This window comes from Lasioglossum baleicum, chromosome 14 (assembly GCF_051020765.1).
Source record: "Lasioglossum baleicum chromosome 14, iyLasBale1, whole genome shotgun sequence".
Lineage (NCBI taxonomy): Eukaryota > Metazoa > Arthropoda > Insecta > Hymenoptera > Halictidae > Lasioglossum > Lasioglossum baleicum.
In genome coordinates, this window is record NC_134942.1 from 10,859,661 (window position 1) to 10,884,243 (window position 24,583).

At 42.4% G+C, this 24,583-nt stretch overlaps 2 protein-coding genes across 4 annotated transcripts in view; one reads left to right on the top strand and one right to left on the bottom strand.

Moving 5' to 3' along the window:
* Positions 1-23,477, bottom strand: part of Cdase (neutral ceramidase) — a 37,282-nt gene extending 13,805 nt beyond the window's left edge. The window contains exons 1-7 of one of the 3 annotated variants that reach the window (XM_076437817.1): positions 22,539-23,477; positions 16,750-16,933; positions 15,250-15,393; positions 14,987-15,163; positions 14,406-14,533; positions 12,629-12,827; positions 12,348-12,554 (exon numbers count right to left, since the gene is read on the bottom strand). In XM_076437817.1, the coding sequence (XP_076293932.1) occupies positions 12,348-12,554; positions 12,629-12,827; positions 14,406-14,533; positions 14,987-15,163; positions 15,250-15,393; positions 16,750-16,902 (1,008 nt within the window). In that variant the 5' untranslated portion in view covers positions 16,903-16,933; positions 22,539-23,477. Of the gene's footprint in view, positions 1-12,347; positions 12,555-12,628; positions 12,828-14,405; positions 14,534-14,986; positions 15,164-15,249; positions 15,394-16,749; positions 16,934-19,249; positions 19,917-21,120; positions 21,353-22,538 lie in introns of those variants that run through there. The other 2 variants (XM_076437816.1, XM_076437818.1) reach the window with 2 other exon arrangements.
* Positions 4,613-10,432, top strand: Cpr6 (cuticular protein 6). The gene is made up of 3 exons (XM_076437827.1): positions 4,613-4,765; positions 7,016-7,288; positions 8,812-10,432. Exons 1-3 carry the CDS (start codon positions 4,757-4,759, stop codon positions 9,094-9,096), a joined length of 567 nt encoding a protein of 188 aa, XP_076293942.1. The 5' UTR covers positions 4,613-4,756; the 3' UTR covers positions 9,097-10,432.
* Positions 23,478-24,583: the final 1,106 nt, after the last annotated feature.

Consider the following 24,583-nt stretch of genomic DNA (forward strand, 5'->3'; position numbering starts at 1 on the left):
CGGCGTTCGAGCATTTAGCGTGGAATCCGTCCGCTTCTGCATTACGGTCACGAGCCAACCTTTCACGGTTTCACGGCTGTTAGAATCGTAACAGAGACAAGTCCTGGGCCTCTTCCAGGTTTGACGCGGCGCGTGCTCCGAGTTGTTAGTATTTCTTTTAACCGGCGGAAGGGAAACTACTTTCACTTTGTTCCTCTTTTATTATTTTCAACGCTGTCTTCAGCGGATCGCGTTTCAGATATTACAATAAACCCGGTCACGGGGGTCCTCCGCTTTCCTAATTACATTTTTCAAAGTACATCTCGCCAAATGCTGAAACGATAGGTCATCTTCCCGAATTTATTACGAACAGCATTTTACACTGTGTTCAATAATTCATATCGTAAATTGTTGCACCGTCTCCAGGAACGCCAACGAAGACCGTGCTCGTCAGCTAATCAAGATCTACAGCTTTCCTCCGAGAAAGTAAATTGTCTTAAACGCCGCTGGAAATGATTTTCGCCCGGATCTATTAATTGGCCAATTTCGGTAACGCTAATAATGTTCCGATCGCATTTGTTTCACGGATTCCTCAGCGCGATGAATTTCCCTGGATTTTCCATGCAAATTTTATACCGCGCTCCGCAGTAATTTCCTTAATTGGTGCTGACGCAATCAACATTGAACGGTAATTGCTTCGACAAACATTAATACCGACGCGCGACTGATCGAGCCCGAGTGAGAAATTGCACATTGCTCGATCTGATTAATGGAAGCCGATCCTCGCTCGTGAATCAAAGGCTCGAAGATCGGTTTCCTGAGCGAGCGTGGCAGATGCGATAAATGTTTAAGAGAAATATTCATAATTCTATTCATAATCCTTAGCCTTAGGTAATAGTTCCTTGTATTTTTAACAACTTCCATAGAAGAAAATAGCAAAAGGCACCATTGCGTTGAAAGAACGACTCCGTGAATCTCGAAGACGCCACGATCGCGGAATGACTCGAGTAACAGGTACTCTTTTCCTTAATGATCCTTTCACGCCAGCTGACCATGGACATTATCTACTTAAACTGGCCGTAAAGCACGTTCTCACCTCGGCAAGGTCCTCCTTCAGGATCGAGCGACTTCCAGGCGTTCCGGCTCAGTAAGAAGCGAAAGAAAAAGGTCTGCCCCCTCACGCCGGCTCTTTGAATGATCGTTTCCGTTAAATGGATTAGACCAAGGTTTGGCAACAACCTATTATTCCTCACGAGCCAAGGATTCCTTTCGTAACGTGTTCGCCTCGTGGAAAACGGCGACGTTTCATTTTTTTGTAAATGTTTGTTAACGATCCAAGTAAACGCTAGTTAAGCATTTCAAACTGAGACGAAGACCCCTGACCTACGAACGGGGTCGGGATCACAATCTTTATGTCATGGACAAGGAAGAATGCAACGATCGATACCGATCTACGTTGCAATTTCGCGGAATTTTTTCTCTACGTCGTTTCTACAACGAGAGTGAATACAAAGCCAGCAAGCATCCTGCATTTTATCTGAGGAATTACATCTGAGATATTTAGCGAGCAGCGAGAGAGAATTCCTGGCGCCATGGAATTCAAGTTTTATATGTAATTAGGTACGAAGTATGTTTTAAATAAATTTTGCAGGATGTATAGTCAGATTAATAAGAACACGCTCGACTCTTGCAACAGCTGTTACGTCGATCAAAAACCACTTTCGAAATGGTCCACGCTTCTTCGAAACAGGACCAGAAAAACCACTGTGCAATAAAGAATTTCGTGCAAAGGTGATTATGACAATCCCGAGCAAAGAAACGGCTGCGTAACGCGTGTCGCAAACGAGTTGACTCGTCATTCATACAACGCCGGAAATTGTCCACTTTCTTCTGAACTCGACAAACAATCGAAAGAAACATATTTCTAATTGCCTTGAAGATCTTATTCGTGATTCGAAAGCCACTTAGCTACGAAGTTAATAATAATCCTTCGATCAATGGTTCCGAGAGAACGTGGAATCATCTCGCCTTTTTTTCGATGTTAGTTATGTAAACAGCAGAGAGACCGACGCGGTTAATTAATTGGAAAAGAGTTCGGGAAAGGTAGCGACCTTCACGGGGAGAAAAGGGGACGTGAAAAGAGGTCCGTTTTCCCATATGGTCCGCTCTTGACCGACATTCTGGCGGAAACCAACCGGGCGAAATCGTCGTCGTTTTTAACGTCGCCTTTGCATAACAATCGCATAACGTTAATGCGCCGGTGGAACACCGCCATTCGTTCTGCTAGACAAGCGAGCTTTGTCGCTGGCATTGTTGCATCATTTTAAGGGAATCTTAGCACCGACCACGCCCTTTACCAGGAAATTCTCCGATTAATTATTCTGCGTTTTCGTTCGGCAAAATTCACACAGGACAATCGTCTTTCTCCAATTTTCTATAAAGACTTCGACGGTGTCGATAACATAATAATCTTTGTCGGTTCCAATTTGCTATTGGATACAACCAACCCCGACAAAACCTTATGGCAAGTGTCAAGAGAATCGAACGAGAACGTGATCAAACCCCACGTAACCCTCCCACACGTCCGGCATCGATGTTTTGAAAACACTTAGTGTCTGACATCCCCGGGAACAGAAACCTTGCGAAAATACCGTACGATATATGGGATTGTCGTTCGATTTCTTTCCTGGCACCCTCCGTTTAATTTCGTTCTCCCGAATCTTTCAACCTGCCTACGAATTTTTCATCATTTAGCCTGGACTAAATATGATTTGACATGTTTCCGATGTGATCGCAGTTCGAGCAGCGGTTCGACGAAAAGAATGGCGTTTCTCTGCCCCTATTTCACACGTGTTCAAGACGGCCCGGGAAAAAGGGTCTGGCGTCATTAACGCCGAGGGAATTATTTAGCCAGCGATTGCATCGGGTGCAAGATCGCTGCACCATACAAAAGGCGTATTACTTACGGAGAGGCACAAACAGGCGAGCTTTGTTCCAACTCTCCTAAACATTGCGACACTTCACAACGTAACGGAGACAGCCACGCCTCTCGCAGCGCGTTCATCTTCTTGCCGAATTAATTTCTTCCTTGGCTAACCGTCCACGAGAATCGCAGTTCGATTAATCTTTCACCTAAACCGAGAGAAAATGTTTCCTACAGTCAGCTAGAAAAGCAGTCAATGAAAATGTTTTATAAAACTTTTGAGGTGGCGAAAAGAACACTTCTGTTTCATACAACTGACCAGTGGCGGCTCAAGTCAAGTGGAGACCCCAAGCGGTAAGAATTTTAGGGACCTCAAACTCAACTTAGAAATAGAAGTTGCAAGAAAACTCTCATAAACTTATTAACAAAAAAAAGAAATTAAACCGACTTCGAAAAAACGCACCAAAAAGTGTAAAATAATTTCCATTTAATTTATGTGAATACAATATACAATCTTTTCGGGGGTGGTTGCAAAATTGAAAATTTTCCAAACGACAGATATTGCTGATTATGATTTCGTTGGAATATGGCGGACTTGGAAATCAGTAGGTGGGAAGAGAAGCATGTAGAAGAATTTAAGGAGTTTCGTAATTTCCAGTGTCGAAAATTTTCAATTTTGCGCCGCCTCCGAAAAGATTGTATTGTATTTAAGTTCGTGTGTATTCACATAAATTAAATGGAAATTATTTCATACTTTTTAGTGCGTTTTTTCAAAGTCGGTGTTTAATTTTTTTTTTTATTTTACACTTTTTATCAAGGGACCAATCGGAAGATTTACCCTACACTGATTGGTCCATCCACCTGGAGTAATCGGTGAACATACATGAAGTGTAGGATCAAAGATATCTCTCTTATGAATATTCAAAAATCTCCGCCTGAGATTTACAAAAACGTCTTTCTCTGTCAGCCGTCACATCCCAAATCGTAATTTATAAATATCTGAAAGCTGCATTCGATAACGGTAACGACTGTTCCTAATATCTAACATTCAGCGGAGTTCACAACGGCATCACCGCCCCACACTTTCGCAAATAAAATCGAAAGGAATAAAGAAATGCAAAATTTCTTTTTCACGGTACCACCCCGGGGACATACTCTACAAGATGCAAAAGGTTTCGTTCCGATTGGTCCATCCATCTCGGCGTAATCGATGAACATACATAGAAAAAAAGCGAAAAAAAGGCACATACAGATCGAATTGAGTAACCTCCTCCTTTTTCGAAGTCGGTTAAATAGAAAAGTAACGAAAAATATCCCGGGGCCCCACGCGGCCGCTTAGTCCGTACCGTTAAACCCGCCACTGCAACTGATTCAGACAATCTTTATCGTGTATACCCACAGTCTAGTCACGACAATTGAAAGAAAATTGTCTTAAATAAAAGCGGACAGCTTCCAGAAGAAGAGGAGAAGTTCCTCGAACCGGAAGTCGTTGTGGATGTAGAACGAGCGTCGTTCGGTGTCTAGGAAGAAAAAGAACGGGCACGTGGACAGAACGGTTGGCGATCTATGTGGCCGTGTTCTGCGGGGGATAGTAAAAGAAGAAGAAGCAGAGAAAAAGGAAAAAAGGAATAAAAAAAAACGAGGAGTTGTGGAAACCGCAGGTGGGGGTGGCGCGGTGGCTGGCTTGGGGAACGGACGCAAGTAGGAGGACGAGGGCTTTTGCCCGGAACGGAATAGTCGCCGGGTGGGAGATAGATATAAGGCGATCGTCCCGGAATAACGACTATCAGTGTGTACCGCGCGGCGTTTTCGCATATACCAGTGAAACGGGACACCCCTCGAAGTCGAGCAACGATGTTGAAGGTACGAATCGTCGGGGGTGGCGGGGAGGACACGTGGTGTGCGCGAGCGCGCGATTTTCATCCCCTTCCTCGGAGGACACCGAAGTTGCGGTTTTTGCTGTGCTCCGGGCAGATTCCTCGTCGATGGAGAGAGATTTTTCAGAACTTTCCCTAATCACAGCCCCGGTTATCGAGCTATTGTCAATCGTTCGCGAGGTTTTTCGTCGAGGAACTTTTTTACTGGGGAGAGTGGAATTTTCGACGGGGTTAACTTAGGTCTTTCGGAGTTAACTTACCCCTGAGCAAAAGTAGTCGAATAGTCGTCTTAACAAAATTTGTTGACATTGTTTACTGGAAAATATATTTTTCAACGAGGATTCCATGAACATATCGTTAGAATTGTTATCGAAGAAACTAGGCTGAAGATGTGATTTTTGGTCTACCGTTCTGATCTGTTTTTCTGCTTCGATCACTGATAATTGGCTCTTCGGAGTCGTTTCAATGCCTGACCAAATTAATTTCGCAGATTTATATTATCGTGTTCTCGAGGATCAGGGTCGCCGATAGAGGTTCCATCTGAATGACAATTTACGGAGTCTGGTAGCTCGGGAATAACATTTTGGCTTGATTCTTGAGACAAGCTTCTTATTATATGTAGAAAGTAATGTAGGAAGGTGTAGTTTCCAATGCTAATGATTAAAGTGCGGATCTTTATGCAAAATAAAAAATGTTCACATTGATTGTAGAACACAGGAGCCAAATAAAAATTGTATTCTTCTTTTAATCATCCTGCTAAGCTGAAATTAATACATTGATGTCCTTAAATATTTTTAAGATGTCCACTATTTTAAATTGTACTTGCCAATTTTTATCATAAATGCATAAAATCCGCAATCTACTAATGATATTTGCCAACAAACCACAAAATTGGATAGTCTCCAAAGATACTCAAAGTCTAACAATAGAGTACTAATGAATCACATCGTTCTAAAAATGTTGGTATCTCCTAGATTGAGATTAAACAGTCGGTTTGTTTAAACAAAAAAAAAAAGGTTGTGTTCGAAGACAAAGAGGCGGTTTAATTAGACAGAACGAAGGAACAACGAACCCAGGGAAAGATCTGTTCCCAGCGATGCTAAGAAGCACCGGAAACTCGTTTTGCCGGATAGACGATAGATTCTATACGAGATAGGAGCTATACTCGCAGACGATACCCGGCGTTTCGTTTCGTTTGCGGTTTATCGCTTGGCATCCACACAACGCGGGTAAATTGATGGCGGGCTATGACCACTTCCGCGGATTCGTATTAGTTTACGGGGCAAGGTCGAGAAAGTGAAAAGGGACACTTTTATTGGAAGACGACACAACCAGTAACACGAGAAACTTTCTCGACGCGTGCGGCGACTTTCCTCGCTTTCCGTTCGTCGAACTCTTCCCGAGGTTGCCAAAAAATGTTTCTGTTATATTGGCACGTGAGTGGACTTAGCTCTCTGATGGAAACCATGTAGTGCCCTATACTTATCTCGTAATCGTTGGAACATCAGCTTCGATCACTTTCCGAAGCAATTACAGAAATTAAGACAGCTCAAGTAAAATCTTTTAACCTGAATGGAATTTAATGACACATTAAAAAAAAATCTGAATCGAATCTCGGTTCCCACAGTCCGAAATTGCACCGGAATTAGTACGAACAAAGATCTAGATAAGCAGCATCCAGGTTACATTTCAATTAAGATGCTATGAAGATAACTTAATCGTGTTACGGTTCGAGATGAGAAGATTCATCTGTGGAATATGGAAATGCTAAACGCGTCACAGCTCGCGGTATATCTGCGTTCATTCAGGGATGGCTGTGAGCTGAAATACTAACTATACTTAAAGCTTGATCACTGGATCATTTGTCTTAACAGTTTTCACATTTTCCCGGAAAGCTTCCGTTAATGCATATACCATATCATTTCGCTCGTAAACCATCGAGCACCTTTATTATTAAAGAAGTTGCGTTTATATTGCTTGTACTAGCCGGTGAAATGATCTCGCCATAATCTCGTTTGCGTTATGGCTCTTTCATGCTTCTGATATACTGCCACCTCGTGGACGACGTTCTCGAGAAAAGGATCTCGTGATTCGATAAGAAAAATCTCGGTTAACAGGATATCGATCCTTGAAGAGGCTCGAACATGTTACTTCTAGCTTTATTAGTCTCCGAGGATCGATTTTAATATACTTCTCTGAGAAACAATATTTTGCAAATTAATTAATGAAATTCCAGGTACTGTGCTTGATGTGTGCAACGCTCGCGTATAGCAGCGGCGTGGTTCTGAGCGGCTACAACGGAGGCCATGGGATCTCATATACTGATTACGAGGCTCTCGAAGGATACGCAGCAGGATCCGCTGACTACGAAGGACACGCGGTACTGCCGACGGTGGCGGTCCCGGTGCACGCGGTCTCCGCTGCACCGGTGCACGTCAGTGCACCGCTCGATCACGTTGCCGCCGCTCACGCTTATGAACACCACGTCGATCATGAGCACGATTACTACGTGAGTATCCGACAACATTAATCATCCTCCTCGCAACCTCTTCGGGAATAGTGTCACACGCGTGCATGTTTAATCTCGACTGCATGTTGCACCGTGATAGTCGCTTATGCTGACGTTTAACTCTGCTAATAGTCAGTCAGAAATGTCGATAGTCTATCTTATTTGATTCAAGTAGATTCTTGTGAAATGGCTTTAACAATGGGTGTAACAAGAGCAATATCAATCAATTCAAAGGATACAGACGATTTCTTGTTATCGAAGGACCTATATTATCAGATAAAACTGGTACTTGCTAATTTTCTAATGTAGAGAACATTATATTTTCTATATGTTTTAATTGTTTAAATTTAAGCTTCTGTATATAATCGTCCCACAATGTCTCTCTCAATCTCCTTTCCCCAATTCAATATAATTTTGCATTCAAATATTATCGTATAAAACAGCTACATTTAATCAAATCGAGCTGGCGACACGAATGCAAATCTGTACCGCCAGTTTGAGGAAAGAAATCGCCTGTTTGCGGGTCAACACTGGATCAGATAAGCGTCGAATCAGATCGAGCGAGCCGAGACGGTTGTTCCTCGGTGGTTCGGTTCCCATAAAAATTTCGTAACCATCTATCCGCGTAACAGATATCCGGCCAACGGTCTTAAGGCGATTCTTAACGAGCAGACGACGCGAGAAAGCGTCGCGGAAACGGCTGCGACAATGAGACACGTCGCGGAAGCAGCTCTTACGGAGAGCACTACTTTTCACAGTCAAGAATTTCAATTAACATGCACGTGACCGTCGTTCCATACGTTCCAGTCTGTAGAGACCGTGTAAAATGTCTACGCGAGATCTCGAATGCAAATGCTCATCTCGTATTTCCCGGTCACGATCGCTATAGACAATCGTTCCGTAATTTGCTCTAATTCAACGACGCATCGATTGCTATTTAATTCTAATGCCCGCAGAGGCAGCCACGTTCCCCGTATATTTTGCCGAGATGGATCGCGGCTGTTTATGCAAATTAACAATTTTCGAGAGCGATCTGCGAACAAGCGAGTTGATGAGACTGCATTTTCTGCCCCCGGGGCTGCTATTATGCTTAGTGTATCGTGTACCGAATGTTAATCTGTTGAGCAATCTTTGTGTCAATTGTGTTGCAGGTTGATTCGGTTAGCGGATGCTATAACTGTATTCTCTCTGTTTCGAATCGATGTCTCATCTATCCTCTTTCATGTGATTAAATAACGTCTGCGCAAAATGCCAGACGCGGCATAGGTGCGCGAGTTTCCGAGACCCGAATTCTTGTTATTGCCAATTAATTTAGCGAACGGTGCGCGGAATTTAGTCAAAAAGTTCAAAGTTGATTTTAATTGCAATCCAGCTGCAGCCGATGCAGTGTTAAATAATTCAAACTGTGACGACGTTATTAGTGGAATCTGCGAGCTCGTTTATAGTGATTTGATAGAGTCGACATTCGGTCGGAGTTTTTTAGAACCATTTATGACCATTCATTGACAATTTCCATGTTCCAGGCGCACCCCAAGTACACCTTCAACTATGGTGTGCACGACCCCCATACAGGCGACGTGAAGACCCAGCACGAAGTTCGCGATGGCGACGTTGTCCACGGATCTTACAGTGTCAACGAGCCTGACGGCAGTGTCAGGATCGTCGAATACACAGCCGACGATCACAACGGTTTCAACGCGGTTGTGAAGAAAGTAGGACCTGCAGTTCACCCTAAGCCGATTCCTGTCGCGAAATACGTCTCCCCAGCGTACTTCAACAGTTACGACGAGTATGACAAGCACTATTAACCCTGAAATGGTATCCTGATTCCTCAAAACTATCAAATGTCACGTTGGGATCTTCCCAAAAAAATCCTTTAAAAAAAATGCATAGCATATCTCCAATGCTAGTTTATTCGAGTGTTTCGAAGAGAGATTAGAGAAATTCTATATTCATAATAATTTCGCGATACCGCGTCAGGAAATTTGACCAGGGTCGTGAGAGACCCCAGGATACCTTTACAGGGTTAGAATCGTCGCGATCGATCCACTATGAGATAAAAGACGGGGGTCACCAAGCTCGAGGACACTTTGGGAATCGAAGGAGGAGATCAGCGTTGGATATCGCAACCAGATATCGCAGTCGGGCTGATCCTCGAGTGATGTTAGGGTCTCCAGTGACTATCTTAAGAACCGATCGTCCAACGATCGCCGTCGAAACGTCTTGTGTTCGATTTATCAATAACAGGGTGTCCAACGAAATTCCCCGCTTCTGTTTCCGTCGCTTTTCTCTAGCTGTAGCTGTCTGCTCGGGTAACGGGTGGTTCGATTCGATTCCCAAAACACTATTCGCGCTTTGGAAACATTTCCTTCATTCGGATCGTTCGAACGATTTTAAGTATGATATGACCTCCACGTGACCTTGACGGAACTTGATTGAACCACCCTGTCGAGCACTTTCGTCCCAGGTAGCTTGCCCGTGCCAATGAACGAGAGGAACGCGATTAATTATTGTTTAGATCGTTAATTAACGGCCGTTGGTAATTGACGGACAAATAAAAGCGCTTCTTCTATACTTTCGAGGCTCGAAAAACCGCGCTCGAAAGAGAGAAACTCCAATTCAGGGAACTAATCTGCATGCGAGCATGAGCGTTCGGAGTTATGATCGTCCGAGGTCGAGACGATTGCGAGGCGGATACACATATGTAAACGAGTTGCTGTTCGTTAAGTGGTAGAAAGCGGTACGGTGGTTTGCTTCGGGTTCGCTGAAAGGCCAGATCGCGGTTTTTACGGTGTTTTTCTCGGCTGGGAAATGTGAGTTATGGGGTCTTCCTCTGCTGACTTTGTACCGAGGAATTTTACCGCGTGGAACCGTCCGTCGGAAACTGTGTGAAATACGAAAACTAGGAAAGAATCTGAAAAATTCTAATCCGAGTGTGATTGCACGAATCTGTCAAAATAATTTGTAGCTGCGCCGCGTTCCGTACTCCACCCGAAAAAACAGAAACATTAACTTCCGCTCCGAAATCGCATCGCGAACAAAACAGTGCTCGAACCTATATTTTTCAAATTGTAAAATACACGTAGAATATTTTGTAAATAAGAGAATGAAACCTGTACTCAATAAAGGAGATTGTACAACAAAGCCACAGGTGAGGCTGTTCCGAGGAAAACGCTTTTCCTCGTAAATGATTTCCCGATGCAATTAATAACGAATCCGAGATGGAATCTGGAAAGAAAGAAGAAAGAAACTTGCGTCCACGGGGCAATCAAGCGAACTGCATGTATTCAGCGAGGAGAATAATGCTGGGTTGTAATGATTCGTTAGCGGCTGATCACGTCTAGAGTACGTCTTAATGAGACGAAGAAAGCATCCCTTCTCTCTGGTCATGATTTCCTCGGAAATGATTCAACGATATGGGAATGAAAACAATCGAAAACATCTGTGTTTGCTCTTTCTGTTTAATTTCTGTTTCCTCCAAGCTCGATACAAATGGGAAAGTATGTTGAAAAAGACGCGTCGACAAGATTCACAATCAAACATGATCTGAAACATTTATATCCATATTTAGTGACTGATCTGAGACAACATCTCGGAGCGCGATTATGTTTTCCTTATTGCGAGATTGTATTATTGGAAAAGAGAGACTGAAAAGAGTAAAAAAGCGGTCTAAGGCGTGCGCACGATTAATGTCGGAGCGGTTTGCCAGGAATGTTTATTCCATTGTAAATTGAACAATTATTCATGAGGCGGACTACGGTCTGCCGAGTGCGTAGTGCATTTATTTTACTCCGTCGATCGTTATCTCCCGCTCCTCGTGCCCGTGATTTCGTTCGAGGCTTCACGAACTCGTGTTTTTCCTTTTTCTACGCTGCAACAACAACACTCGTTAACCAACAGAGTGTATTCTAATTGCTTTGTTTTCCGGCGAGGGAAGCGCGCGAAACGGTTTAACGCAATCGGCGATCGTTGCTTGTAGATCCATCGTCAGGATAAATAACGTAAAGATAAGTTCGGTGAAAAATCATCAGCCTGCGTGATGGTTCGCGTCTTTTGTTTATCGTGTCCCTATTGTAGATTTGACCGTCTCCATCATAATGGGAAAGATCTTGAATAGAACAGTCCCTGAGAAATTCGACGCGTTTGTCGCGGCCTCGGAACCTCTGTGGAAATTCAATGGCTGCGGGAAAACAGAGTCTCCCCCTGATGAAAATCAATTAACAGGCTGACGGAGAACGGCCAGAGTAAATGATACCATGAGGGAAAATGTCCTCGTCGCCCGTACAATTAATGTCGGCTTCTTGCGATCCACGAATTTATCACGGATTTCGCGGAAACGATTTTTCACCATCGATCTGGAAATTAATGGCTGCGGTGGATATCCCCCTGGGTCTTCAGACATCAAATTACTCTCGCGTTTGGATCTCGAATTACTATCACGGTCAGATCTCAAATTGCTATTACGTTTTAATACGCAGAAATAGTTGAATTTATAAATTTAATAATCTTCTTGCTGTTCTGTGCGTGAAGGTATTACAGATTTAAGACAGAATCAACGGTATTATGGATATTAGAGATTAATTGCGTAACTGTGGGACACCCGGTACGCTCGAGCTCAGAGTTTCATTATTGCCTGTAAAACGGTTCGTGCCACCGACTAATTGCGTCGCAATTTTGCCAAAAGAGAAGATATATACAGTCAATATTCAGCACCCTCGGTTAGCAATAGTATTATTCCATTAGGACGGCATTGTTGGCCTAATGCCTGCCTCGTTTGCTTCAAAAGGATAAATTGAGTCGAGTTAAAGCTTGAATGGAATTCGCTGCTACGTAGAAATTGTTTAAAAACTAGTGTGTGTAGAAACTTGAATACTGTTTTCAATTCCACAATTCTTATTTTATCATAGGTGACTAAAAATCATTGGTACACTGTATATAAATCTTATTATTATTCGCAGCACGATAAAAATAAATCTTTGCAGTCACTTCTTCCATGCTGAGAATCAATTCAGATCGACCTGTGGATCGAATCAGAAAATAATTGTATAAAATGACTCACCCACGACTCCTTGAAGATCTTATTGGCAATGATGCTGGTGCTTTCGTACATGTCCCTTCCTGGTCCAGAGGCGAAGCACATCTCCTTTTTCCCAGAACAAGTGTACTGTTCCGAACAGTTTTTCCCAGAGAACTCGCATTTTGGACCACACGTGTTCGGTGAAACGTCGCCTAAATTAGTGGAGGCGAACGCAGCCACGAAGGAACCCTAATTTCCAAGGAGATCCGTTTGTTAAGACAATTAGCTTCAATTACGAAAGAAGGAATTCTGAGAGGCCTCACCTTGCCAACCAAAGCGTCCTTATTCATCGCCTTCTCGAACAGAATCGATGCGTAGCCGACATTATCGCTGGACACCAAATGATTAGTGTTGTTCATGCTAGTGGGATGAACCGGGAACCAATTGATGACGCCCAGCTGCTTGTTGTCTGCGCCGACGAACTGCATTTGCGTCAGAGTTTTGTCCACATCGTACTTGTACCTGCACAAAGTTAAACTCAACTAATAAGTTTCACCGATAAAGAAACCGTGCGCGAGGTAAGATTAAATTAATGTTCGCCGATGAAGAGTAATACACTGCAGATTTTTATGGATAATAAAAGTTGATTGATTACATTGAACAGAAGCCAAACAGAAGTTTCCTTCTTGCTTGTGCAACTTTTATAAGCTTCTAGTGCTTTAAATTGCGTCTACGCATTTTTATGAGAAACTAGCTGCTCGCGGCGTGCCTACGGCACCCCCTCCGCAGCTAGGCCCACCATTCCGGGCGGGTTGCGAACGCAAAGGTTGTTATAGCAGACAAAAAACGCGCACGGATCAGCTCAGAACCGGCCGATTATTTACAACCACCGCGTTGCGACACCTTCAATCCCGACAGATGGACAACACGTGCGACAGTCCCACCGAATCAGATCGATGGGATCATACATACATAAGTACACATGTACTTTTCTATTTTAAATATACAGGGTGTCCCAATATTCCTTCAACAGCCGGGAATGGGAGGTTCCTGAGATCATTTGACGCAACATTTTCCTTTGCAAAAATGTTCCCCGCGGCTTTGTTTAGGAGTTATTAACGATAAACACGGACCAATCAGAGCGCGACTTAGACGCGAGTTGGCACATTGTCTATTGGCCGATTGTGCCAACTCGCGTCTAAGTCGCGCTCTGATTGGTCCGTGTTTATCGTTAATAACTCCTAAACAAAGCCGCGGGGAACATTTTTGCAAAGGAAAACGTTGCCTCAAATGATCTCAGAAACCTCCCATTTCCGGCAGTTGAAGGAATATTGGGACACCCTGTATACAGTCGGTGTACAAAGTATTCGTACACATTAAAAAAACGAATTACTTTTTCAAAATTGGACCCAACAGCTCGAGTTTCTTCTCAGACGCTAGAAGGATTATTTTTTTTTTTTAATTGTTATTGGTCGCAATTGCGAAGGAAATAGTAAAGGTCACGATTTTTAAATTTTTTATCTGTACCTGTAATGTAAATTTAGAAGGCGCCTTTGGTAGGTCTAAGTAAGTTATATGTATACTTGTCCAAAGTCTCATCGAATCGATCAAGGATTTTACGAAATATAATTGATTGAAAATAGCAAAAGTCGTAAGAATTTGCGATTTAAATGAATCGCAAACCGTAAATTCCAAGATTTTTACATCTTACAATGCCCATAGCTTTTTTATCCGTCAACCAATTTCAATAAAAAGCTTTGTACATATATATAACTTACTTAGATTTACAAAATACATGTTTTAAATTTTCATTACGGGCACAGATAAAAAATTTAAAAATCGTGGTCTTTATGGTTCCTTTCGTAATTGCGAACAATAACAATTACAAAAAAATGGTTTACACATTAGCTAGTAAACTAACCCTTCTAACGTCTGAAAAAAACTCAAACTGCTGAGTTCAATTTTGTAAAATTTATTCGTTCTTAAAAGGTGTACGAATACTTTGTACACCGACTGTAGATAAAAGAACATAGAAGAAGAAGATTCATAAAATCCGTAGTCTGGTAATATTCATCTTATGTGATCATGATCAACTGTTACCTGTCTCTTTCCTGTTTAGGATTATTCATGTACGCAAAAGGACTCCTGTTGATGTTGGCGCCCAGGACCTCACCCTGCGTGATGAAGATGCGACCTGGCACCACAGAGTTGTGGGCTCGCTCGATGCTCTGCAATGTTTGCGCTCGTGTTAATAAAAATCAATTCTGGATGGTTTGTATGGACGTTAATAAAAATCAGTTCCGGAAGGGATTTATATCGACGTGTCAGTAAAAATTCTTGATTGACAAAAATCATTTTCGGAATGTTCGTATCGGCAGTTTAACAAAATCAATTCTTTTCGCATGAAAGTCAGCCGTCAGATAAAAATTCTTTGTGTAAAAATTATGTTTGTCTGAACAATGAACGAACAAACATAGATAAAGATGAGTGCACACGATAAAGAGGTGCGTTGTTGTTAATGATAATTAAGATCAGATAAGACACAGTGACCAAACAGCTAATGAGTCAAGAATGAACCGATAAAACGTGGATGAATAATGCATTTGTTGAGTTTCATCATTGCAGATAACGTTCTGGGTGGGTCAGGTGTCTACAGTAAGGAAATAGCACGACATATTTACCCTTGCTATACCAGCGACCATAGCGTCGAACGTTTCCTTAACGAACCCGAACGCCGTGATGTCGAATAACATGTCCTGCATGAATCCACCCGGCGTCGAATGCGAATGCGTTCCACTAATCATCACATTCTTCTCGGTATACATGCCGCCAAACTGCGTCTGCAGTTTCTGCAGCACCTGTGTCGATAGAAAACAGATTAATTACGATGGCGCAAAAATTATTTGCAGAATCAAATGTTCCCATAAAAAGAAGAAAAGTTTACCGCTTGGCGAACGCCATTTCCCATCATCGCGCTATCCACGCTGACGAAGACGAACCTCTCCTCGCCATCGTCTATGATGAACGCTCGGGAGAATGTTCGTAGATGGAGTCCTGATCCCTTCTGATCGATTTTCGCATAGCCCATCTGGAAAACAAACAAGCCTTTCGAGATGTCTATCTTTGACGTTTCCGTTTCGACGTTTCCCAGAAATTAATCTAACAGTGTCAACGAACCCTGTGGAAACAGGATTTCATCGAACTGGGACCTGTTTCGAAACATTCAAAAATGTTTCAATTCTATTTACTTCTATTGATTTCCATTTTATTTCTACTCTTGTCCAATTTGAAAACTGTGTCCCATTGATACGAGTGACGGATGAGGGTTAAGGAAATTTTCAATTTTACCCTTAGCACTCTAGCCTGGCGACTCAGAGTCATCACTAGACTGCGGACTTCATGCATTTATAACAAAAATGAGTAAGTCCAATTTAAGAAAGATTAGAGGCGGAAAGAATTTAGAAACATCAATGTATTATTTTCAACACACTACAATTACACTGTCCAACACCAAATTTGTTCCACAATTACTGTTGGGTGGTTCCTATAGAGTTTTTGCCTTAAACTGCCCTTAATTTTTGTCCTAGACGCACAGTTTTTGAGACACAAGATTTAAAAAAAAAACACATTTTTCAACTCTAAAGGACTTTTTTCTAGGAGAAAAATTAATGTCAGATTCGGAATCAGCGTAAGACACTCCATAAGATCCACCCAACACTAATTAGGAAACATAAAAAAAGTTGAAATTTGTTGGATAGTGTTATTAAAGAAGGATAGTACGTTTTCCTTGGCCTGTGTTTTTTAAAATTGATGCAGACAATTCTTATTTTGCATAAAGACCCGCAGTCTACTTACCACTAAAAATGGTTAAACCATTATTCAAAATATTTTTTAGATTAATATTTAAGTATTGGAGGAGGTGTTATATCAATTTCATAACCATAAAATGAAAAAAATCATACAGAATGGAATGATTCTACGTAAGAAGAAACGTCGCCCAAATTAGTGGAGGCGATCGCAGCCGCAATTCTTATTTTGCATAAAGACCCGCAGTCTAGTTACCACTAAAAATTGTTAAACCATTGTTCAAAACATTTTTTAGATTAACATTTAAGTATTGGAGGAGTTGTTATATCAATTTCATAATCATAAAATGAGAAAAATCATACAGAATGGAATGATTCTACGTAAGAAGAAACGTCGCCCAAATTAGTGGAGGCGAACGCAGCCACAATTCTTATTTTGCATAAAGACCCGCAGTCTAGTTACCACTAAAAATTGTTAAACCATTATCCAAAACATTTTTTAGATTAACATTTAAGTATTGGAGGAGGTGTTATATCAATGTCATAACCATAAAATGAGAAAAATCATACAGAATGGAATGATTCTACGTAGGAAGAAATGTTTAATTTTCGAGTTAAAATCTGGATGAATAACTCACGAAAACGACTTCCGCCGTGGGCCCAGTGGTGTCAGCCCGGCCTACCCCTATGCTGTAGGATGCGGTTGCACCGGGCAATGCAAGATGGTTCAGCAGCCATAGCGAGACCAGTCCAAGGATCTGCAGGCGTCTTGTAATGACCTGTGTCTCCATTCAGCTTTCTGAGCCGCCCAACCTGTTCGCGCTGAAATCAAAAGATCAACTGTATCAGGCATGCCCGGTTCCCACGGTTATATATTATCATTCGTCGATCAGTGTACACAAGAAATCGGACATTCTGTCGCCGATGTTCCTCTCCCCCACTTGGCATACTTCTACGTCGATAACACGGTGAACTTGAACGACCATTGCTCGAACGCGTCCAATGTTTACGATTGCTTGTTTGATAAGCTGCGTGACTTATCGATTCGCGAACACGCTGTGCCGCAGCTGCGTTTTGTTTATAATTAGACCCGGCGAGCAACAGCCGCTACGATGATCCCGATCGCAAGCAGATCGGTTGATTGAACGCCTCCGGCATCCGATTATGTAATTTCGCACTCGTTGAACAGCTGGTTCAATGACTCCTTCGAACTTATTTGCGCGAATCGGAGTGCACAGTGATTTATCGGTGGTTTTGTGATATATTTCAGCAGAGCCTCCGCACCCATTCTACATACTTTCAAACGCAGCGTCGTAAACAATACTGCTCCCTTTACGTGCATTTTCATACCGCACTATATGTACTACTCTCCTTCACATCAAAATCCACTCGAACATTAACCAAAGCAACTCTATGTATGCGATTATAGTGGAGCAACGAGGTGAGCTCTGTGCGGCGAACAAAAACGGATAACAAAGAAAATACATATGTACTTTTTCTTTAGTATGTGAGTCGAAATGTTGTCACGAATGTTGGTTTCTTTTCACCGCGTCGCTATCATCGATGCTCGCCGCTCCACTATAACTGCACCCTAATTCGAAGAGCACAAAACCTCAATAATACAACTATTGAAAATTTTAAAACTGAAAAGAACATCCTCGGAAATGCAAACCGGCTCGGCTGGTACGCGAGCCATCTCACAATAATAAGAATAATCGCTCCAGGTGCTGAAAGCATATTCGTGTTGCATAATCTCGGCTCTCGGTCCTCGAGATAAGCGAAATTCGCCAAGGACGCATCCGTGCAGCAAGTTTCCTCGCTTCGTGGACAAACTTTCCCAACACTTTTGAAAATTCCGATACGGCGATCCGAAGGTTATCTATCCACTTTCGACAGGTATTACGACCAGTCGGAATGCATCAGAGCAAGAATCTATAGTGAAGGTTTTGTGGACGCATTCCACGCTTTGTCTTGCCCGCAACAAGTCATCCTGGTATATTAAAAACTGTAACACACGAGGTCGAGTGAAGTCGTTCGCGAAATCTCGATGTAGTTTAAATTTACGACATCGTTTTTGAATAAATAATGTGTCGGATTGGCCACGGAATATTATCCAGCTTCTTTTCTCTATGATGTTAATGTTATTAAAATGATTACATTAAAATAACTATAAATTTTATAAATTTCTCGCGGATATTATGCTTTTTTTAAGGAAAGAAAATGTGTTCGACTTCTTCTCTTCGACCAATTATGACTAATTACGAACCGAAGTTCTAATCGTTCGAGATAATAATTTTATAAGCTCGCAGATACTATGCTTCTTTTAAGGAAAGAAAATGTTCGACTTCTTTTCTTCGACCAACTATGACTAATTAGAAACCGAAGTTCTAATCGTTCGAGATAATAATTTTATAAGGTATTCGCGGATACTATGTTTCTTTCAAGGAAAGAAAATATGTTCAACTTCTTTTCTTCGACCAACTATGACTAATTACGAGCCGAAGTTCTAATCTTCCGAGATAATATTACTCACAGTATTTCGAAGGAGCCGCAGCGGCTCAGCAGAAAGTATACGATTTTCTTCGTTAACGCTCGCTGATGCGAAACAAGGCCAGACATTGTTCTAATGAACGCGACCGTTCGTAACACTTTCCGCCGTAACTGTACTAGAAGACGAGAAAACGAACGGGTCAAAATTTCTGTGACGTTTGCTCCGAAATCATTTTGCGTAAGCCGATGCCGGGCAGACCGTAACGTGATCGGATTACATGTCGACGCCCGTTCACGTGACTACACCTGCACCTCGTTTGACAGTGTCATTTGTCCGCCGGAATGCTCATTGTTCGAAATGACTGTGTGCGCTCTTCACGGAATTCGCATGCTTCCGTCACGCTTACTGCGCTTCGCAGTTCGCACTTGTTGTCGACAAGTTGTAAAAATGTTCCACACGTTCACTCTTGCTAGACTAGGAATTTATTGTTCATTTGAATTGATGCAGGTACGCGTTACATTCTAATAACTTGTTTACTGGTACGAACAAAACTGAATTAGGAGATAAGATGAAAATTCAACAAATCAGAAGCTTCTTAAAATGGAAACAAAGTGGGAACGAAATGTCACAAAACAGAAAACACTCACGGAACCAAATTGCAGTAGTGTCCAATTTGCGCGTCGCTTTCTAACACTTCCTCTTATCTTGGTCGATTAGGGCTAATCTCGACCCACAACTATCCAGAAACCTCGCAGCGCTTCCTTCGGTCTGATTCATCGTTTTAACATCGTTCGAACGAATTCGCAGCCGCATCCGGCGGCGGTTTAGCGCGATATCGCGCGGTCAAAACAAATCGAACCGGCACAGCCGACAGTGCTGCATCCAGCAGCTTTCACCCGATATTTCTCGAAGACGCAGCCGACCTGCATTTACCTTGAGCTTCGACTGACGCTGATCTCGCTGACACACTGCACCTTTTACAGCAGTGAGTCAGGCAACTAACGATCTCGTTTCGAGCACGTGGGACGCCTTCTATCCGACGCGACGCGAGGAAATCGAAAGTCGATAGCTCTGGTCTCTAATTCACGTTTCCGAGAAGAAGCGATTTTTTGGGAGTTGGAGATGATTTGCATATTGCCTGGGGGTGATTTGCGCGACGCTTGTTTTATATAAAGATTTCAAGGACCGCAGTGATGAATGTTAGTGGAGGCCTAATAAATTGAGCGATGCGAATCACGTAGAATCACGCTTTAATTATCAGCGATTCTAAATTCACTGATTGCGAGCCAATCGTTAGCTTGTTAAATACTTATTTAGACAGAAAGTTCTCCAAATAGCTCAAATCTTCTGCAAATAGAAAGCTGTGGTGATTTCATGGAGATTTAGCTTGAACGCGGTCTTTAAAGAAATGAGAAGGTAATTGTCAAGCAATTCTAGGAACAACTTCAGTCGACTTTGTTCTTAAAATTGAGGGTAAGTATCTCTGAAATTTCTAACACCACGAATTAGAGGAAGGAACAAGTATAATCTTTTATCATCTTCGTCAGAACCAGCACTGTCGCGTGCCAACGGTCGAAACACCGACAGCCCACTCTGACAATCGTCCGATCTATTGCCGGCAATTAACCACAATAAAAAACCATAAATTAATGCCCACATAGCAATCTCCGATCAAGGAAAAAAATCCTACGCAGCCTTCTGTTCACTAAATCGAAAACACCTGTTCGAAAACAGTACACAGAATCGCGCACGAACACAGTGAAACGCTCATTGTTCAAATATTAACGAACCTCGCACTGTGTATTCAGTATTACTCTTGAAAATGAAGCAAATACAATTCATAACAATTGTGCATACGTAAGAATTGCATCAGCAACGAGCAGATTATCCAATCAGTTGAACGATATTTCAGAGAAAAAGTTCCTCGCACTAGAGTTTCCATTTCTTTTCTCAGAAACCAGATTTCACCGAAGCAGGTGGCTCAGATCACCATCTTTGGTGGATCAGGATACACTATACTTTCGGCCATGTGCCCAACCTGTTCGCTGACATAAGACACAAACGTTGCACTGCTGAGCGATGGGGAAACTAGTTCCTTATGCACTCGGCGTTGAAAGTGGTAAACTTTCAGACTGAACAGATTTTTATACAGAATCAATTTACGAAGAATTCAATTCTCATTCCGTCTACTGGTAACAATCATGCCACGGAATCTCGAGCAGACAATCATCCATTCAAAAATTCTATAGAGTCATGCTGGTGTGAACGTGTGTCAATATAATGTATTGTATAAAGTGTCGTAGAAAGGCGACAATTCGAGCAAGTAATGAAATTGAAATCTAGCTAGCAATAAATTCAACCAGACAGCCACCCGCTCAGAAAATTCTGTGGAGTATCGTGCTAATAACAAGGTGTTTAAATTTGTTATCGTTTGAACGTAATGGCTCGTGCAAATAATAAGAGGAGAAACAGATCAGCGAGAGGAGATGGGGTGATACGAGAAGTTAAGAGTACTCACGCTGGTCAGAGCTCCGAACTCATGATCGCCAGAGTCGCGGGATGAATGATCGAGAGGGAACGGTGTTGGATCGCAGCGTGGATAGAATCGATCGAGAACCAGAGAGAGGACACAAAGCTGCGTGAACAGCTGGTCAGCACCGGCTGCCAGGCCCTTACCGAGCAAGACAGCTCGGTCGGAGCATCAAATACGCTCGGACTGACGCGTCACGAGAAGGGGAAACGGAAACGATCCTCTACGGCTATTCTTATATGTATGTATGTGCATACATCACTATGTACACTGTCTCGCTCTACCGACGTCGCTTTGTCGCTTTTCTCTCTTCTACTTCTTCTTCTTCTTTAACCCCCTTTTGCTCTCTCGCTCTCTCTCTCTCCCCATTCTTGCGCTCGTTGGGCATTCATAGAGTCGAACTGTGACTTCTCGGATCCACGCTGCTCCCGAACCGACGCTTACTGGTTCGGAACCGGAGCAACGAACTTTTTCAAAATTTCAGGAAAATCATGAAATTGTATACTCTGAAATATTCGTTTTCCTCTCATTCGTGTTGCGCAAGTTAACACAAAGTTTCAATAGTAACAGTTCTCTGAATCTCGATCGACAATTGTTTAAACTACAATTAATGTTATCGGCGCACTGGTCTTTGATTAATTCTTACAGACGCAATACTGAAATTTTCTATTCTTGAAAATGGTCTGAATTGGGACCGAAACACGTTGAATTAAATTTCATGTGATATTTTTGTAAATTTGTTTATTTTCCAATTGATCGAACCAGTGCGCCGATAACATTAATTGTAGTTTAAAGTTTCAATAGGTATTGGACCTGGACTCGCTATTTCTAATAGCTGAAACAGATAACTTACATACAATAAATTTCATCCTATCAGCGAAACCATTACTACACGCAATCATTTCCAACATCCCAGCAAAAACCCGCATAATAAACGACCACATAATCCAAAGTTTCATAATAACTAATCTCCATAAACTATGCAACTCTTTTTATAAAAGAGAAATCTGGAAAAAGAGAAGAGGATAAACGGGGACAAGTCGCAAATAGGCTAGGACTCGAACGACAACAATCGAGGATCAGCCGGTTCACCTTGACTCGAATACAGCCTCCTGCATCGGTCCACTGCATCTCAAAAACGATCTGCTCGCTTAGCATCGCTCAAAATTTTGTCAGAATTAATGTTCGCAACGGATAATGTGCAAATGAAGATAAACGTTTTTTAATTGGCACATCTTTTTTAGGGTAAGCCTAGCACAAGCTGGATCTAATCTACACTCTAAAAGCAAAAGCCAGCCGTTCCCTCGAGCAAGAGGAAAGTTCCAGGAACGAGGCGCGACATTTTGAAAATATAGTACCCAGGAGAATATTCCGAATCATTGAGACTTCGCGCGTTAATCACTCACCGAGGTCATTAGAGGCCGCGTTGCGAAAACGCTTCGGGTGTCCGCCGCGCACGTTCTCAGATTGTTCCCGCACTGGGAGACCGGTTCTCGTATCGCGGCCACTTTCCACGCGAGTATTCGCGACACTTTCTTCCACGTAATCCAGTCATTTCGCGGTGGCGGCTATCGGTGGATCGCTAGACTGGGGATCTTTCTGCAAATTCCCGTTTTGAACGGTTATTTAACTTGTCAGCCGCAATGGACACGAGCTGACTCGTACATGTTCGCTTTCGCTTTTTCCAACGCCTCTCATTTTTCTACTTGACATTTCAACTAACGACGACCAGACCGCGGACTGTTACGCGAGACGAAGATTCCGTACATTTATTGCAAGATAAAATGGGACGCATTTCTTCCGAGATGGAAAGAAAAATCGTGACTTCAATGATTAAATGCTGTTTGAAAAATTCCATGTGCCATAAACGCGTAAAGATCCGCAGCCTATTGATCACAGAATCGAATAAACGAGACAGTTTCAGGCGGAGCAACGATCCCAAGGCATCACCGTCGTGATTTATCATTCCTCGATGACAAAGGAGGCGTTTCTTCTCGTTCCTCGATCGATCCCGACCCTTTCGCAGGCTCGTGACAGTCCGGGATGATTTTACGACGTCGCCTCGTAACCTCTGTAAGGTTACAACAAAAAACACTTGGCAGCCTCTCTGCCGGCAGCGGTTCGATAGCCTTCGTAGTTTCCTGTTTCTAGGTCACGTTTCATTAACATGGCACAAGTACCGGCGGAACAACGAGGCCGGTTCGAAGAGCAAACGACAAGATTTTTAATTCTGATCTTTTTCCGTTTGTTTCGATCGGGTAAAAAACAATCGGAGAACCGGAATTGGAAGAAAGAACACGACACACACCGGTGTTCTAGGAGAACCTGGATTGGTAACGTTAGAACACTGACTGTCACTTTCATCGATTGCCGGCCGTGCCAGCACTTGCAGGAGAAAGTACAGGGAACTGGGTTGCGCAATGATCCGCGTTACAGCCGCTGAAATCATTTCTACGTAATAAAGAGAGCCACGGTCGACGATTGTTTATTTGCACCTTGATACTGGTGGCATTGAACAGGGTTGATCGGCTGTTAGCTAAGTCTCGCTTCTGAGAAACCGGGATATGCTAATTCGTTGGGCAATCCGAGTGAGATCGGCCAGTTTTATATCTAGGTAAAATATGTCAACACTCCCATTGATATTCGCACACCCTTAAAAGGACAACTGTTTAGTATCGGACCATCCAACTTGGATTGTTTTGGCAAGTTAGAAAAATTAGAATACAAATTATTGCTTGACGATGAGCTACAAGCATTAGAGTGATTAGAGTGTTTGTACGTGTGCACAGAACTGCAAACTGCGCCTGTTATCGAGCAGAATTCTTTTATTGTCGAATATGCGCAGGCCGAGCGCATTCTTCCGTGCGTATACGCAACAATTAGTAACCCCCACTCCCCGGTCCCCGACACAGGAGATCGTATTACGCTCGAAATGTGGCGGAAATAACAAGCGAGTTTCCAGGTGTTGGACCCTTTTGTTGAAAAGTATGCGCAGCGTTTTAATTTGCGTGTAAGCACTTTGTGAAAGAGGCAGTTTCACAATAAATAAAACCCAGTAAAATCGCAGTGCGTCATCGAGAAAAATAACAAAATCAATATTTATTTGCTAGCGCACAATTTTTCCAATCTGTCCCACCACCTTCTCCGTACTCCGCGTTTATAAATAATCACATTTTCCTTTGGAATTCCGAGAAATATTAATTTGAATAAAGTATGTGGATAAACTTCCGAAAAGGACATACCTCCGATCTTTTCTATACTCTGGATTCTTACGTATTTTGACGTGCTGATTATGAATATGATAGTGAAAATTGGCGCAAATTTTATTTTCATAACGGACACCATGAAAAAATCATAGTTTTTCCATTTATTTCTGTAAATAATGCTAATTTTGAAAAATACTTCAAATAAAAGTTGTAGGTCTCATCGAAATACACATTTTATGTCGTAT

What these genes read in the sequence shown, in the direction of transcription:
- Cpr6 (XM_076437827.1), top strand. An exon ending in ATCATGAGCACGATTACTAC is followed by an intron (nt 7,289 to 8,811) that starts GTGAGTATCCGA and finishes TCCATGTTCCAG; the next exon opens with GCGCACCCCAAGTACACCTT.